This window comes from Streptopelia decaocto, assembly GCF_964273445.1.
Source record: "Streptopelia decaocto genome assembly, chromosome: 3".
In the NCBI taxonomy this organism is placed as follows: domain Eukaryota; kingdom Metazoa; phylum Chordata; class Aves; order Columbiformes; family Columbidae; genus Streptopelia; species Streptopelia decaocto.
Window position 1 is genome coordinate 73,795,035 of NC_138656.1, and position 13,659 is coordinate 73,808,693.

General features: G+C 41.0%; 1 protein-coding gene across 4 annotated transcripts in view; it reads right to left on the reverse strand.

Moving 5' to 3' along the window:
* Positions 1 to 3,613: 3,613 nt before the first annotated feature.
* AFG1L (AFG1 like ATPase) overlaps positions 3,614 to 13,659 on the reverse strand; it is a 69,567-nt gene continuing 59,521 nt past the window's right edge. For 3 of the 4 annotated variants that reach the window (XM_082047233.1, XM_082047232.1, XM_082047231.1), the window contains 3 exons: positions 11,220 to 11,360; positions 9,475 to 9,588; positions 3,614 to 8,753 (listed from right to left, as the gene is read on the reverse strand). In XM_082047233.1, the coding sequence (XP_081903359.1) occupies positions 8,625 to 8,753; positions 9,475 to 9,588; positions 11,220 to 11,360 (384 nt within the window). In that variant the 3' untranslated portion in view covers positions 3,614 to 8,624. Of the gene's footprint in view, positions 8,754 to 9,474; positions 9,589 to 10,239; positions 10,338 to 11,200; positions 11,361 to 13,659 lie in introns of all 4 variants that reach the window. The other variant, XM_082047234.1, reaches the window with a different exon arrangement.

A 13,659-nucleotide genomic window follows, 5' to 3' on the forward strand; every position in this document is an offset into this window, starting at 1 on the left:
CCCTCATCTGCTGAGCTTGTGCCCTGGGAGAGATGCCAAAGCTGGGTGGGGAGGGTCACTGCTCCCCACCCAGAAGGATGTCTGGCTTTTTCTCTTTTTCCCCCACAGACAACCTTTATTAGACCGACCACTACCACCTTTACCCACAAACTTCATCTCAGCTGCACCCTTAGTCCGCCACAGCTGCAGCATCACTGCTGCAGCATCAGTGCAGTACCTGTGAGCAAGCGCCCGCAGGAGAAGCCACAGGGGGGAGTGAGCCCAGGTGCACCACATGCTGGAGCCATCTTCCCGCCCAAACTGGCCAGGCGGCTGTGACTGAAATTTAGTTTGCCTGGTGCATTCAGTGGACGTTTTAATCAGCATTTCCTACAATCTACTTGGCAAAGAGGCTCAACTGGCAGCTGCCTGACTGAATGGGCTTTGCACCCAGTCTAACCTTCTCCATTCGCAATTTCCAGCTCTGGAAAACCTCTCTGTCTCGCTCTCAGAAGTTTCTATAGCAATCACGGCTGTCCTAGCGAAGCACTGAAAATGGCAGCCCATTCAGATTGTAATTTTGCTGGACAGTAATTGCTCCTCTCTCTGTTGGCCTCCGAAATGTTACTTTTTGGGAGACATCAACCACAACTGGAGGAGACTGGTCCTTTGCCTGTGTTTTCAACAAACTTAGTCCCCCCCACCCCAACTAACTTCTTTAGCTGTTTGCAGCGTGTTTGAACCTCAGCTAACAGGGAAGTGTTGTTGGGCACTTTGTACCTCAGCTACAGGAAAAACCTGACGTGAGTGATGCTCTTAACAAGCCTGCAGGAAAAAAACCTCGCTGCCCAACGTGTCATGTTGTGACCTGAACATTATCCACCACTGTAGGCAGAAAAAGTTACACGAGTGTGTTTGGCTTTACTAATTGTAAAAGAACGGAAGATACAAAGAAAGCTTTTTCTTCATGTCATTGAGCTTACTTTTCCTGGTTCAGTTAACTTCAGCTTAAACAATCGCTTGATCTTTTGTTCCATGCTTCATCTTTCAGCAGCTGTGATCGCTCTTAATTACTGTGACACTGAAGAACTGCATGCTAAAAATATATTAAGTAACAGAACGAAAGGTTTTGCTTCCTGCAAGAAAGCGATGTGGTAGCATTATAGCTCAGCTTGTGAGGGAATTGATCAACCATTTCTCAAGCTCTTCTAATAATCTTTCCCTATACTTTTATAGCTATTGTTGCCTGCTGGAAAAATTAGCTTAAAGCTGAGTAAGGGGAATTGTGGATAAGTGTTTGCAATTTGGCTTTGGACTGACACAGTGTGATTGCACTCAAAGAATGTGAAGTCTTTGCACTGGCAGCAGTACTTGAATCTGGGAATATAGGATTCACATTGGAAAAGAGTGGATTTTTATAATTATTTAAATGAACAATTTCAGCTAGAGAGTGGATTAACAGAGCCAACTAAACCCTTCACCCTGACAAAGAACTGGCGGGAGGACTATAGAAACTCATCCAAAATTTTACCAACATGAATGCAGAGTAATAGGTCAGTGAGAAGCATTTCTGTATTTTAATGGCGCTCTTAGAATTCAATTCAATTTAAAACAAAAGTTGTTTTACAAACATGTGGAGAATGCAGAAGGCTAGAGAGAGAGCAAGTGGCTTGCATCCTCCATCTGCTCCATCCTCCCTCCACTCTTGTGCAAGGGACCACCACTGCAAGGCCTCCTTCTCGGCAGATAGAAAGCCAAACACAGACACTGCTGTAACCTACAGGGTCAGAAACATCTCCCATTCTGCAAGGGCACCCCCAGACCTCACACCTTGTATCTCATGTGTGCCAGAGTAGCAGGAAACTCCAAGCCTGGGGGTCTCAGGGAAGCTGAGTGTCCACAGATCTATGCTCCTACCTCAGAAATGAGGTCGCAGAACAGAAGGGAGATGAAGCATCTCAAGATGAGCAGCGCTCTTCTCTGACAAGAGATGGACACATTGGGGATACAAGAGAAACATTTATGGGACAAACAAGAACTGCAAAGACAGACTGGCTGCAGCTGTCCGTGAAGTATCTTGGGAGAGTCAGCAAAGCACAGAGAGGGACTTCTTTTGAGCAAAATTTCTAATTAGATGCTGATGGCTGACTGCTGCAGGATGTTTGAGGCCAGAAAAACCCCAAATCCTAAATCAGTCTGGAGAAGGATCCAATGTTTGCATGATTAACAAGGCATGCAATTTTTGGCCAGGATGCAGCCTCTTGCTTCACAAACCTGTGTGCATCCCTAACGGGATATTAGGAAGTGTTCTGGATGCTCCCCTCAAACATCAGATACTGCACCACTGCAAGGAAGATACTGGAGCAAGATAGTCACAGCTTGATCTTCAATATGACAATCCACCTCTTTGGATGAACTGAGGAGACTGAATGTTTCCAGCAGAACATATAGAAGGAGACCCAAAATTTAACCCCTCCTAACAAATTTTACACCACTGGTTCCTCAAGCACAAACTGTAAAACACTGTTGGCCATCTGTCAGCAAGAACTGTCTATCTGCCACCAATGTCCATGAAGTGTCACGCTGCAGTCTTGCCCTCCCATTCACACCACTAATAGGTGCTGCCCAAAGCCTCTTGCTCTGAGTACTGCAGGGACCCACAGACCCTACCAGCCCATCTAAGAATCATTTTGTTTGGAAGAGACCCTCAAGATCATTGAGTCCAACAGTAAACCCAAGACTGGCACTAAACCATATCCCTAAGAAACTCATCTACACGTCTCTTGAACACCTCCAGGGATGGTGACTCCACCATTCCCCTGGGCAGCCTGTTGCAGCGCTTGACAACCGTATCTGTGAAGAAATTTTTTCTAATATCCAATCTAAACCTCCCCTGGCACAACTTGAGGTCATTTCCTTTTGTCCTATCCCTTTCAACTTGGGAGAAGAGACCAACCCCCTCCATGCTACAACCTCCTTTCAGGTAGTTGTGGACAGTGATAAGGTCTCCTCTCAGCCTCCTTTTCTCCAGGCTGAACAGCCCCAGTGCCGGCACTTCTCTGCCTGCCCAAACGTCAAGTAACTGCTTCCCAGGGGGAGTTTTCCAAGCTGCGTAAAGCCTGTAACAACTAACCACAGAACTAATTGGCAGATGGTAAAAGCAGATACCGAACAGTAAGAATCCCAAATTAACAGGAAAAAAAAAGAGCACTTGAACGGTGGTTTGCACTCAGCTGGAGGGCCCCACCCTCGAGGTGCCAGAGAAAAGAGTCAGAAAGGCAGAAAACAGTTCCAAAACCAAAATTTAGGGTTGCTGGCAGCAGTAACTGAGGAGGACGAATCTAAACTGTCTGTGGAGGATGAACCTTCTGACAAGCCCTGGAAACATCTACCAAAAGCTGAGCCACGTGCAGGGCAATGGCCTGTGGTGCTGCGGCTCAGCCAGGCAACCAAGGGCCCAGACACTGCCAGTGCTGCAAGTCTGGGGTTGCCCCCTGGAGACAGAGATTAAAAAACAACCAAACACTCCCCCCCCCACCACCCCCAACTCACTAAGTAATTAACAGAAGACTTATCTATTTAAAACAACGTTCCTACAAATAGCACGAATAATAAGTGTAATGTTTATAAAATCTGGATTTATTATTTTTTCTTTATTACAACTAAATTCTTCTCAAATAACAGAGGGATTTAACAGTGTTCAGTTTCTTATATAGATCAGATTCAAATGTATGTGTTTAGAAAAAAAAAATTCTCAGCATATAACACAAAGAAAATCCCAACAGAATTTACAAAGCCACCACAGTTCCCAAGTACAGGAGCTAAGGTTGTAATGAACCTTATACGAAATCCATCATTGCAGGTAGAAGAAAAATTACATTAATTGGTTAGTATTTTAATCAGAAATCTCAGAATTTATTTTCTTTAAAACAGATGCATTAAAAAAATCATCACTACAAAGAGGCACACGGTGTTTAGTTGATTCAAAACCCACCTGGACACCTTCCTGTGTAGCCTCATCTAGGTGTTCCTGCTCTGGCACGGGGATTGGACTAGATAATCTTTCGAGGTCCCTTCCAATCCCTAACATTCTGTGATTCTGTGATAGCACTAATTCTGTAACCCAAACAAGGAAACTAATCCACTTGGAGTAGTTTGGTTTTTTTTGCACTATTTACATACTTTACTGAAGTATTTTTGTTCCAGAGCCTCAGCAAGCATCTAAGAATATTAATGAGTGAAGCCTGGCAGCACTCCAGTGTTGGCAAATGAGAAAGTAACATAATTCCCATTTTAGCAACAGGGAAACTGAGGCACCAGGATTATTCAGCTCCAGGTAGCTGCAGAAAGAGAACTCCTGGATCTTGATCCTCTTCAACAGGTCTTGATGGAGCGAGTAGCCTTTCTCCTTGTTAGATCCCTGGTGACCGTGCCAAGCACTGTTTGAAATCTGGTCAGTTTTTTCATGTTTAAATTGCTGCAAAATAGGTGACGTCTATCCAGCTATATTATCACCTATCACCATTATTATCACCTTTACTCAAAAAACCCGCGTCATTAGTGGTTTTCCTTTTTAGAACAAAAATCAACAACAGCAAGAAGTGTATCTTCAATCGCTCCAAAGACCTTTGGAAGGCTGTCTCATTATACCCAAATTACTGCAATTGTTCCCTTGATCTCTGCAAGGGTAAATTCAGAAAACCTGTAGCTTTGAAGGACAGAATTGCGTTATTTATTTAAAAAAAAAAAAAAGAGAAGAGCTACTTCACAAGAATGCAGAATGAAAATACAGCTTTAAAGATAAAATGCCTACATGGATAGAGTAACTATGTTCACAGAAGCTGTAATTTGAATTTTCAGGCATTGGGAACATTCCTTTGTCAATCAAGTATTCAAAATAAGTTAGTTGAGAGATTCCTAGCCAGGATGTGGCCTTTATAAACCAACATGAAACATTTTACATGGTCCATAATCACAAGGATTTTATGTCCTGTGACAGCAAAATATCATACCACACCAGTGAGGTTACTTGAAAAGACCTTTAAAAATAACTTGGCAATAATGTTTGCTGAATGACTAAAAGGGAAATAAAAACATGTTGCAGATCTGAGAGGACATTAATTTGCCAAGTTAAGAACCACCTAAAAAGCCAATACTTGAATTTGGGATAGAAGCACCTAGCACAAACCCAGCAATTTTAAGGCCATTAAGGAATGTGCGTACCTTATTCACACTGTTTACATTTGGGCAAATACAACTTGTTAATGTAGGAATAAGAAGCTATTGAATGCTGCTGTCTTAGAGCAGCAAGGAGTGGGCCAGGGGACAGGACTGCTGGGAGTGCAGGTGACCCATCATCCCAGGGCAGGACATGCCCAGTGGTGTCCATCGTGCCCCAGTGACACATTCTGGCCAGCACCAGTAGCCTGGGAGCTGTCTGGCCTCAGAAGCAGCTCCTCCAAATCCAATGCTGGAAGGAGACTTCATGCGAGCTACATCACTAGCAGCATCGTAAAATACACATACAGGGTCTCACTTTCTTCAGGAAACTAGACCGAAATAAACGTGCTGCTTCTGTGGTTACTGTGGGGATCTCTGCCCTGGCATCCGGGCTGGCTGACAAATTGGTCCCATCAATCTCTCTTTGTGGTCCTGACCTAAAATGTGGCAATCCACACGCTGCAGTGCAACCACAAATACTGCACAATGATTTAAGGAGCTTATATTGTTTTCAGCCCCAAACCACTTCTGGAATATTCTCCATTTCTTCTCCTTCATTACTGCTGGCACCCGCCAATGACCGCCAGCAGACAGCTTCCTGGCTGGCCACGGGAAGGCTGCACTGTGATTTTATTCAGCAACATGCCTTGGAAGCAGTGCTGGCTCTGGAAGCTTTTGGGAACTTCCCTCCTGTGGCTTGAGAGAGATCAAGAGACTGGGGCTGTTCAGCCTGGAGGACAGGAGGCTGAGGGGAGACCTTAGCACTGTCTACAACTACCTGAAAGGAGGTTGTAGCATGGAGGAGGTTGGTCTCTTCTCTCAAGTAGCAAGTGATAGGGCGAGAGGAAATGGCCTCAAGTTGTGCCAGGGGAGGTTTAGATTGGAAATTAGGAAAAATTTATTCAGGGAAAGGGTTGTGAAGCACTGGAACAGGCTGCCCAGGGAAGAGGTGGAGTCACCATCCATGAAGGTGTTTAAAAGCCTTACAGATGAGGCTCTTAGAGACATGGTTTAGTGCTAGAGTTAGGTTATGGCTGGACTAAATGATCTTAAGGGTCTCTTCCAACCAACATAATTCTACAATCAACAATATATCAGTCCCACTGCATTTATGAGCTTCCAAAAACCTGAGGTACCTGAGTCTGAGATGAGTGCTCAGATTGCAGGAAAGCCTCATACTGATGGGCAAGGCTGTACCAGTTTGAATACAAACAGATGTGCCCGAGGGGCTCCAGGGATCCCCTGGTTAAAGGAGGATGGTCACCACCCACACAGACCATGGAGAAACACTTGACTTCCCTGACCCAAGACAGTCTTCGTGGGGATGCACAACCTGCCAGGACCTCCTCTCTCACACATCCCAAATGTCTCACTTGTGTTGTGCAAGATTATGCACTTCCCCTGTACCACATGGCAGAAGAGGACATACAGGCTAAACATATAAACAGGTCTTAAAAGAACTGCAAATAAATATCCAGATACAAGGTGCTTTAGGATACCTACCACCACCTCCCATTTTCCCACAATACATTCTGGGTCAGACAAGGCAGAAGGCATTTGAAGGCTATTAGAAAAAAAGTAATGGCAGAAACTTCAGGAGATTCATCAGCACAAGCCCAGGCTGATGAGTATAGGCTGCCATATATAAATATAGAACCACACACATAAATTTTATATATATATTATTTTTTTATATATTTATATAAATTAAGTATACATGTGTGTGCATATACAGACACACATGCATGAATCTCAATAGTCCCCCTGTTGAGAAACCTAATACAAATCTCTTAAAATATACATCAATTATTTGGTTATTCTTAAGTATTCTTAAGTATAAGCGATGTATTCTGATTGGGGTTTTCATAAATATGCATTAAAATTTTCCATGGTCGTCACCCTTGTGGGAATAACAACATAGTTGCATATGTTGTCAACTATAAATACAGGCTCTACAAATTCTTTGAAGAACAGGTATAGCCAGTATAAGTAACCTCCAGGATAAACAGAAGTGATCAGAACAGAAAACCAGTCTTGAGCACGTGGTTCCAAACCATCCGTGTTGCCACAACACATGGAAGTGCACAGGACCTCTCTAGTCCTCCCTGCCCCTCAGAAGCGCCTTTTAAAAGCTTTCTGTAATTAGGATGGGGGCTACAACTGAAACAATTTAATCAGGCTTAATAAGGGCAGAGAAAAATATTTTGATAACCGCTACAGTACAAGAGAACAGTCATGTTGCAAAATCAAAGAAAAATCCTCAATTTCTTTTCCTCCCGAAGAATTAGGACAATCTTTTCAGTCCATCTGCATAATACTTTTCCCTGTTCAGGGTTTCTAATTATGCTCTTAAAATGACTTTTTATAAAAACACACTATAAGCCAATACACGCAACACCATATTTTGTTTCAGTTAGCTTAAAACCAAGAATGACACAACTGCATTTTTAACTAAAAGAAAGTTTCCAGCTACAAACATGAGACAGGCGACGTGTTTTGAGGTATCGGTTAATACCCCGTCTGTCTTCTCCATAAAACATATTCCTACGGCAACACGATGAATTGCCTCAGCAGTACCACGTACTGCGCTCCCCAGATGAGGGGAGGTGACCCAGCAGCAACTGAAGGTTTGGTATAGATGAAACCTGAGAAAATTCAGGTTACAGATACATGACTGGTGTAGAGGCACCATATCCAGGCTTGCAAAAACTGCAGAATTTAGGAAGAGTATTAACTTGCACTTATATATTACAGTATACCCTGTCTTATCACAGTTTCTTTTCCCAAACATGATTACTTAGATCGTAATCCTGTGCGGTTTCAGGTACCCTCAAGCTGTTCCCCAGGGTTCTCTTGTGATTTTAGTTTTCAACGAACCAGACTGAGCAGCTGCCTGGTTACAAGAAACTCTTGCACTCTGAAAGTCAGCAGATGGCTACACACAGAAAATAGGAAAAAAAATCCCAGAATACACTACAGAGGAATTCCAGGATTCTAGCAAGGACCCATACAATACCAGGAGTTTCATAAAGAAAGCACTTGATTTCTCTTTCGTGCAAACTGCTGTGACAGCACCGCAGGAACCACAAAGTGCCCTCTTCACATGGCATCATAAATCTACTGTGAACCCTGCATGGCCCATTAACTTTGTCTCTAGACCAATTCTCCAGAAAAATTCTAATCCCATTAAATTTCCTGAATGTCAAAGTTATATTTTACAGAAAAGAAAATGAAGGCAAAATTTCACATGTCCACACACTGGTGGTACAGAAAAATAACTGAGTCCTCATGTATTAAACGCAAAAAACAACTGATGAAAGAGAACATGGTCCAGATAAAGTGCAATTATCATTTCAGTTGTGCTAAAAAGCTTTCCAATTCTGTAATTTTAGTTCTTGGTGACTTTATTAAACTTTTAATTATAACTATTTTTTGCTTCTGTCCCCATCTTTCCAGTACTGTTCAGTTTGCATTTCTGTGAGCCGTGAGACAGTGCGCTGAAAGGCAAAGATTTCTTCTTCTCCTGTAAACATGGAGAGTCCTTTGGCGGCATCCTGCATTAATACACAAAAACAGCACCACAGAACTGTGAGAGATGTAGCTGTACTGAAGTGCATCCTATCTAATTCCTCAGGCTGAGCGCTTCACAGGCTTTGACAATGCAAGACAGCAGTGTGGCACCAAAAAATAAAATTAACATCCAAAAATTAAAGAAAAGCACCTATTTCAGCCAGATGATCTTCTGAAGGAACATGACAAAACAATTACTTGGGTTTAAAACAACATGATGACACGTTAACCACCTACTTTCACTTTTCTGATGACTATTTGTATACTGATTTAGACATATCATTTAAAAATTCATTAGCAGTAACTAGATTATAAGGAAAAGGAAAAACAGAATCAGCAACATGCAAAATAGTACTGTTTGTGAGAATTTGTGAGGTAGTGCTATATAGTTTAAGAAGACCATCTTTTATTTCTGTATTTTAAATGTGGGAGATAAACTTAAATCGGTATTTTCATACATGATTGAACAGATATAATGATTAAAAAATGACCCTAAAACTTACGCAAAATGGTTTTATATATTGTGACATTTTGGCTACGAATAAATAACGTAACATGCAATTATGAGAGCAATAGATACACTGCAGAAAAAGCAGCAAATCACTAGCTAAATGTTTACTTGAGTCCTCTTCCTAAAATGCTGTTGTAATTATGAGATCAAACCCAATTTTGTTACAAAAGGGAGAGGATGTTAATATCATGTACCTGGCTCAAGTCCAAATCATCCATCAACACTCTGTTGTCCTCTTGCTCTCCACTGTCATGTTCTACCAGGAACAAGCTTTGGAGAGGAGTCACTGCAGAACAAACAATACGCACCTGAGAGAAGGAAAACATATCATCACTTGGGCTTTACAGAAAGGGGATAAAATACTTGTTTTATGAAAAGCAAACTTCACATTACGACTTTCCCCCCCACCCCCTCAGGTATTTTCTTTTTCTGTTATTAGCACTGGTGTTACAGATTTAACTGACTCAGTCATTTGGAGTATTAACTTTACAGGATTTTCTTCTCAGTAACAAATCATGTAATTTTATTTGGACAACAGCACAACTGTGCTATTAAATACTCATACAAGCAATGAGTTCACAATCAAGTTTACTTTTTAGAACAACAGCTATAAAGTATTAGGAACCAGTGTTTTCTTTCCCCTCATAGTTAGATTCCTCTCAGTAGGTAAGTGCACTGCATACATATTTCCATCTAAAGAATGTTTACATTCCAAATTTACCAGAAGGCTGAGTGGAACCACGCTTGCTTTCACCTACACTACTCAAGTGCACATTATTTGCTAATGACAATAATGATGCTGTTTTCAGGTCTGCTAGGAGAAGATACAACATGCAGTGATCTAGAGTATCTCTTGGGGGGCTGCAATGAAGACAGGCTGAAATATTATTACAGAACAAACAAATATGCTCTCTTGGGTAGTTGTTCCAAACTACTTGTGATGGGAGTTTAACACTTGTGGTTTTCCTGTGGAGGAAGTAACAGAAAGCGGCTGATCGCTTGCAGTTCTTAATGATAGCATGTAGATAGAGCAGATCACAACATTCGCCCCCCCACACTATTTCTAACACACTATTATTAGTTTATAAATATTAGCATGTCCTCTGAGAAACTATCCATTTACAAATCACAAAGCACAAAGAATCTGGCTGACTTGAAGGAAACTACTTATATGCTTAGTTAGTTCAATACCTTGCTGAATCAGGGCCTTTCTGATCACCTTGCCAGGACATCCTTGAAAGAAATCTCAATCGATATTTCCTGATTGCATAAATATTTAAGTGTGTGCATATATAATCACACATAAGATAGGGTTTCGTATATTTTACTAATTTTAAAAAATAATCTTAAACATTAACTTCTCTTTGTTTTAGTAGTGTTGATTTTGCTTCCATGATTGAAACCTCTGTAAATCCACATGAAGTGCTGCATTTATCATTACGATTCCATTAGCAATTCTGCAACCTAATATAAAGTCTACAATGACTGTGTTTCCTTCAAAATTAATAATGTAACTATGCTTTTAACTCCTCAGTACCCTGTTCAGGAAGGCACCGATACCTGACCAACTGCCCACACATGAAAATTTGCTCCAGCACAGTTGGCAGCACAATCTTTCATTATTAAAATGGTGGTTTTCCTGGGTTAGAAAAGAAATATCATCCCTATTCATGACAGGCAAATAAGCTCAGGCTTGTAGTTACGGTCATGCTTAATACTCTCAGAAATAATAAAAAAAACCCCACCACCTGCTTATTGCCTTTACTGGAATGGGGCCTTTCTTGTGAAACAGGAATGATGTTTCTTTGCAGTGCTTGTTCATCCCACTTATGTTTTCCAAATAATTACTACAGAAAACCTTACTTCAAATAAAATACAACAGTCAGGTTTTAGGGCTCCCAGTATTATTCCCACACATACAGGAAAGGCTTATTCTCACCTTATGCTCATAAAAGGTATCAATGAGAGTAATGAAACGACGAGCTTGGGTCCTTTTTGCCATTGTAAGAAGTGGGATGTCGCGAACAAAGACCGTGTCAAAATGCTTTGATATCTCCAAATAGTCACTGGCCCCAAGAGGCTGAAACAAAAGAAGCCGTAAGAAATGAAAACCCATGATAGAATGACACATAAACGCTGTACCTTGAAATACTAGAATTACAGAATAGATCATATTCTTATTTTTGTTCCTTCACATCTCTCTTCTTGAATGCTTGTTTGTCCTTACTGACATAGGTATACATGGGTGCTCATTCATACTGTCAACGTTACCTGAACAGTCTCTGATAGTTAAAAACGTGGCTCTTTTGCATCCTGACAATGTTAAGATCTCTCTGACAACCTCAAACAAAATAATCACTATGAACTATAATCCATAGAGGAAAAGGAAAAACATAGTTAAGCTACTCAGTCAACCTTAATCATAAATAGTTTGAACAGCTATCTGAACAGCTGCTTTTCAGCAGCAAGATTTTAAAATGCAAATGCAGGGGCCAGTTAGTAAATTGTAAGCAGAGCTGTATTTGGTTCACCTAAGACTAAACCAGACTGAATAAAAATCTAGTGTTCTAAGTACTGAAAGCAGCAGGAAACAGGAAAAAATACAATTTTGTAGCAGTTCCTTTGTTCATGGTTTCACCTGTAATGATGAAATAAAAACCCTTAATAAGAGCTTGTTAGTGTCTATTTGTATATCTAAACCACCAATAGAAGATATGCAAAAATAGCAGTACCTCATTAAAGTACCCATTCAAATACATTCATTTAAAATGACTTTTTCCATTACATGGAAGGTAACTTTTTTCAGCAAGATCTACCCTATGAGTACTGCAGGCAGTATTTTATCTTGAGCTATTAGGTCATTGTATTTAGCAGAAAAACTTCATATGCCTGAAACGCATTCCAATTATTTTAATTGTGCAAGTACTTCAGTACCCTGGATGCAACTACTTCATAGAGCAAGATGAGCAGCATTTTGCAAGATAACGTTACCACTCCTTCCTCAGCTAATGAAATGTGCTGTACCAACAGGATAATATGGTTATGAAGCACTGCAATACCACTCGTATCTTAAAAACAGGAAATAAATATTTTCTGTAACTGAAACAGCTAGACAAATTTGCTGTAGGCCAAGAATAACTGCTTAACTAGAAGGCTTCTGCAAGAAGTTATTTTGAGTGATTATTAATTGCTGTCCATGACCAGGACTTTGGGGATTATTTAGATGCAAGAATGAAAAACCCGTAGAAGTGGTCTATATGCAAGCACAGGAGAATGCAGCCCTGATGGCATTCCAGAAATTCTTCTGAAAATTAATGGGAATAAGCCAGAGCTGCTCACTAGCTACCCCCGGCAGGTATTAAAGCATCTGCCTCTAAGCCAGTTCTCTCATTCGCAGTCTCAGGAATTACCCTGCTTTCCCATTCATGACCATGCAACTTCCCCACAGCATCTATGGAAAAGAATTATTACTGAAAACTTGGAATGTTTTAGCAGTGTTTAAGAGCATTACATACTATATCATCTCCTCAAAGTTATATATATACTGTTTATTTCCTCCCTCCATTTCAATCCCCCAGCCACTATTACAGACTTCTTAACAAGAAACTATCGTGAGGGTCACCAGCAACAGCTTCACCCATCACCTCTGAAAAAATCTCACCTGGACAAAGAGCAGCTGAACTTGAAATGTTTTGATGAAATAAAGCATGAAAAGGTTAAAGAACGTGAAAGGAACCGGTGGATGGCAACATCACAGAGCTGACCCAGAGCACACCTCACCATCAGACACAAGTAACAGCCACCTGGACAAGCGTCACATCCAATGCAAAACAAAACAATAGGAGCACTAAAAGCAACACATAATGGGATGTTGCTGGAGATTTTAAGATTGGTGGTAAGCAAATGGTTCAAGCAACAGTAATTTTTATTCCATACTTAGGACTGAAGTACTGTTAAGTACAGAGAAGATCAAGCACATCTGTGTGCTGAGTACCTGAAAGGGACACCAACACTGATCTAATTGTACGTGGGAAAAAAAAAATAGTTTCCCATGGCTCTCTTTAGATAAGAAAATACAGACATCACTGCTATTCAGGTTCATTCTTTTATGAGATGAAGAGCCAAAGCACCCTTCTGCCAAAGCCCAAAACCCCGAGGAATTTCTGTCTTGCCCCAAAGTGGTATACGTTTTCACCCAAACCATGAGTACACCCTTCTCATTTCAAACACAAAGTATCAAATATTAAAAGCTGTTTCCTAAGACAAATAAATAAATAATGATTAAAGGCTTTAAGCTTTTGCAAAATCTGCAAACTGAAGTGCCCAACCACTGTGCTATACATCCAAGAACTTGGTGGGCACCTTGGTGGATATCCAGA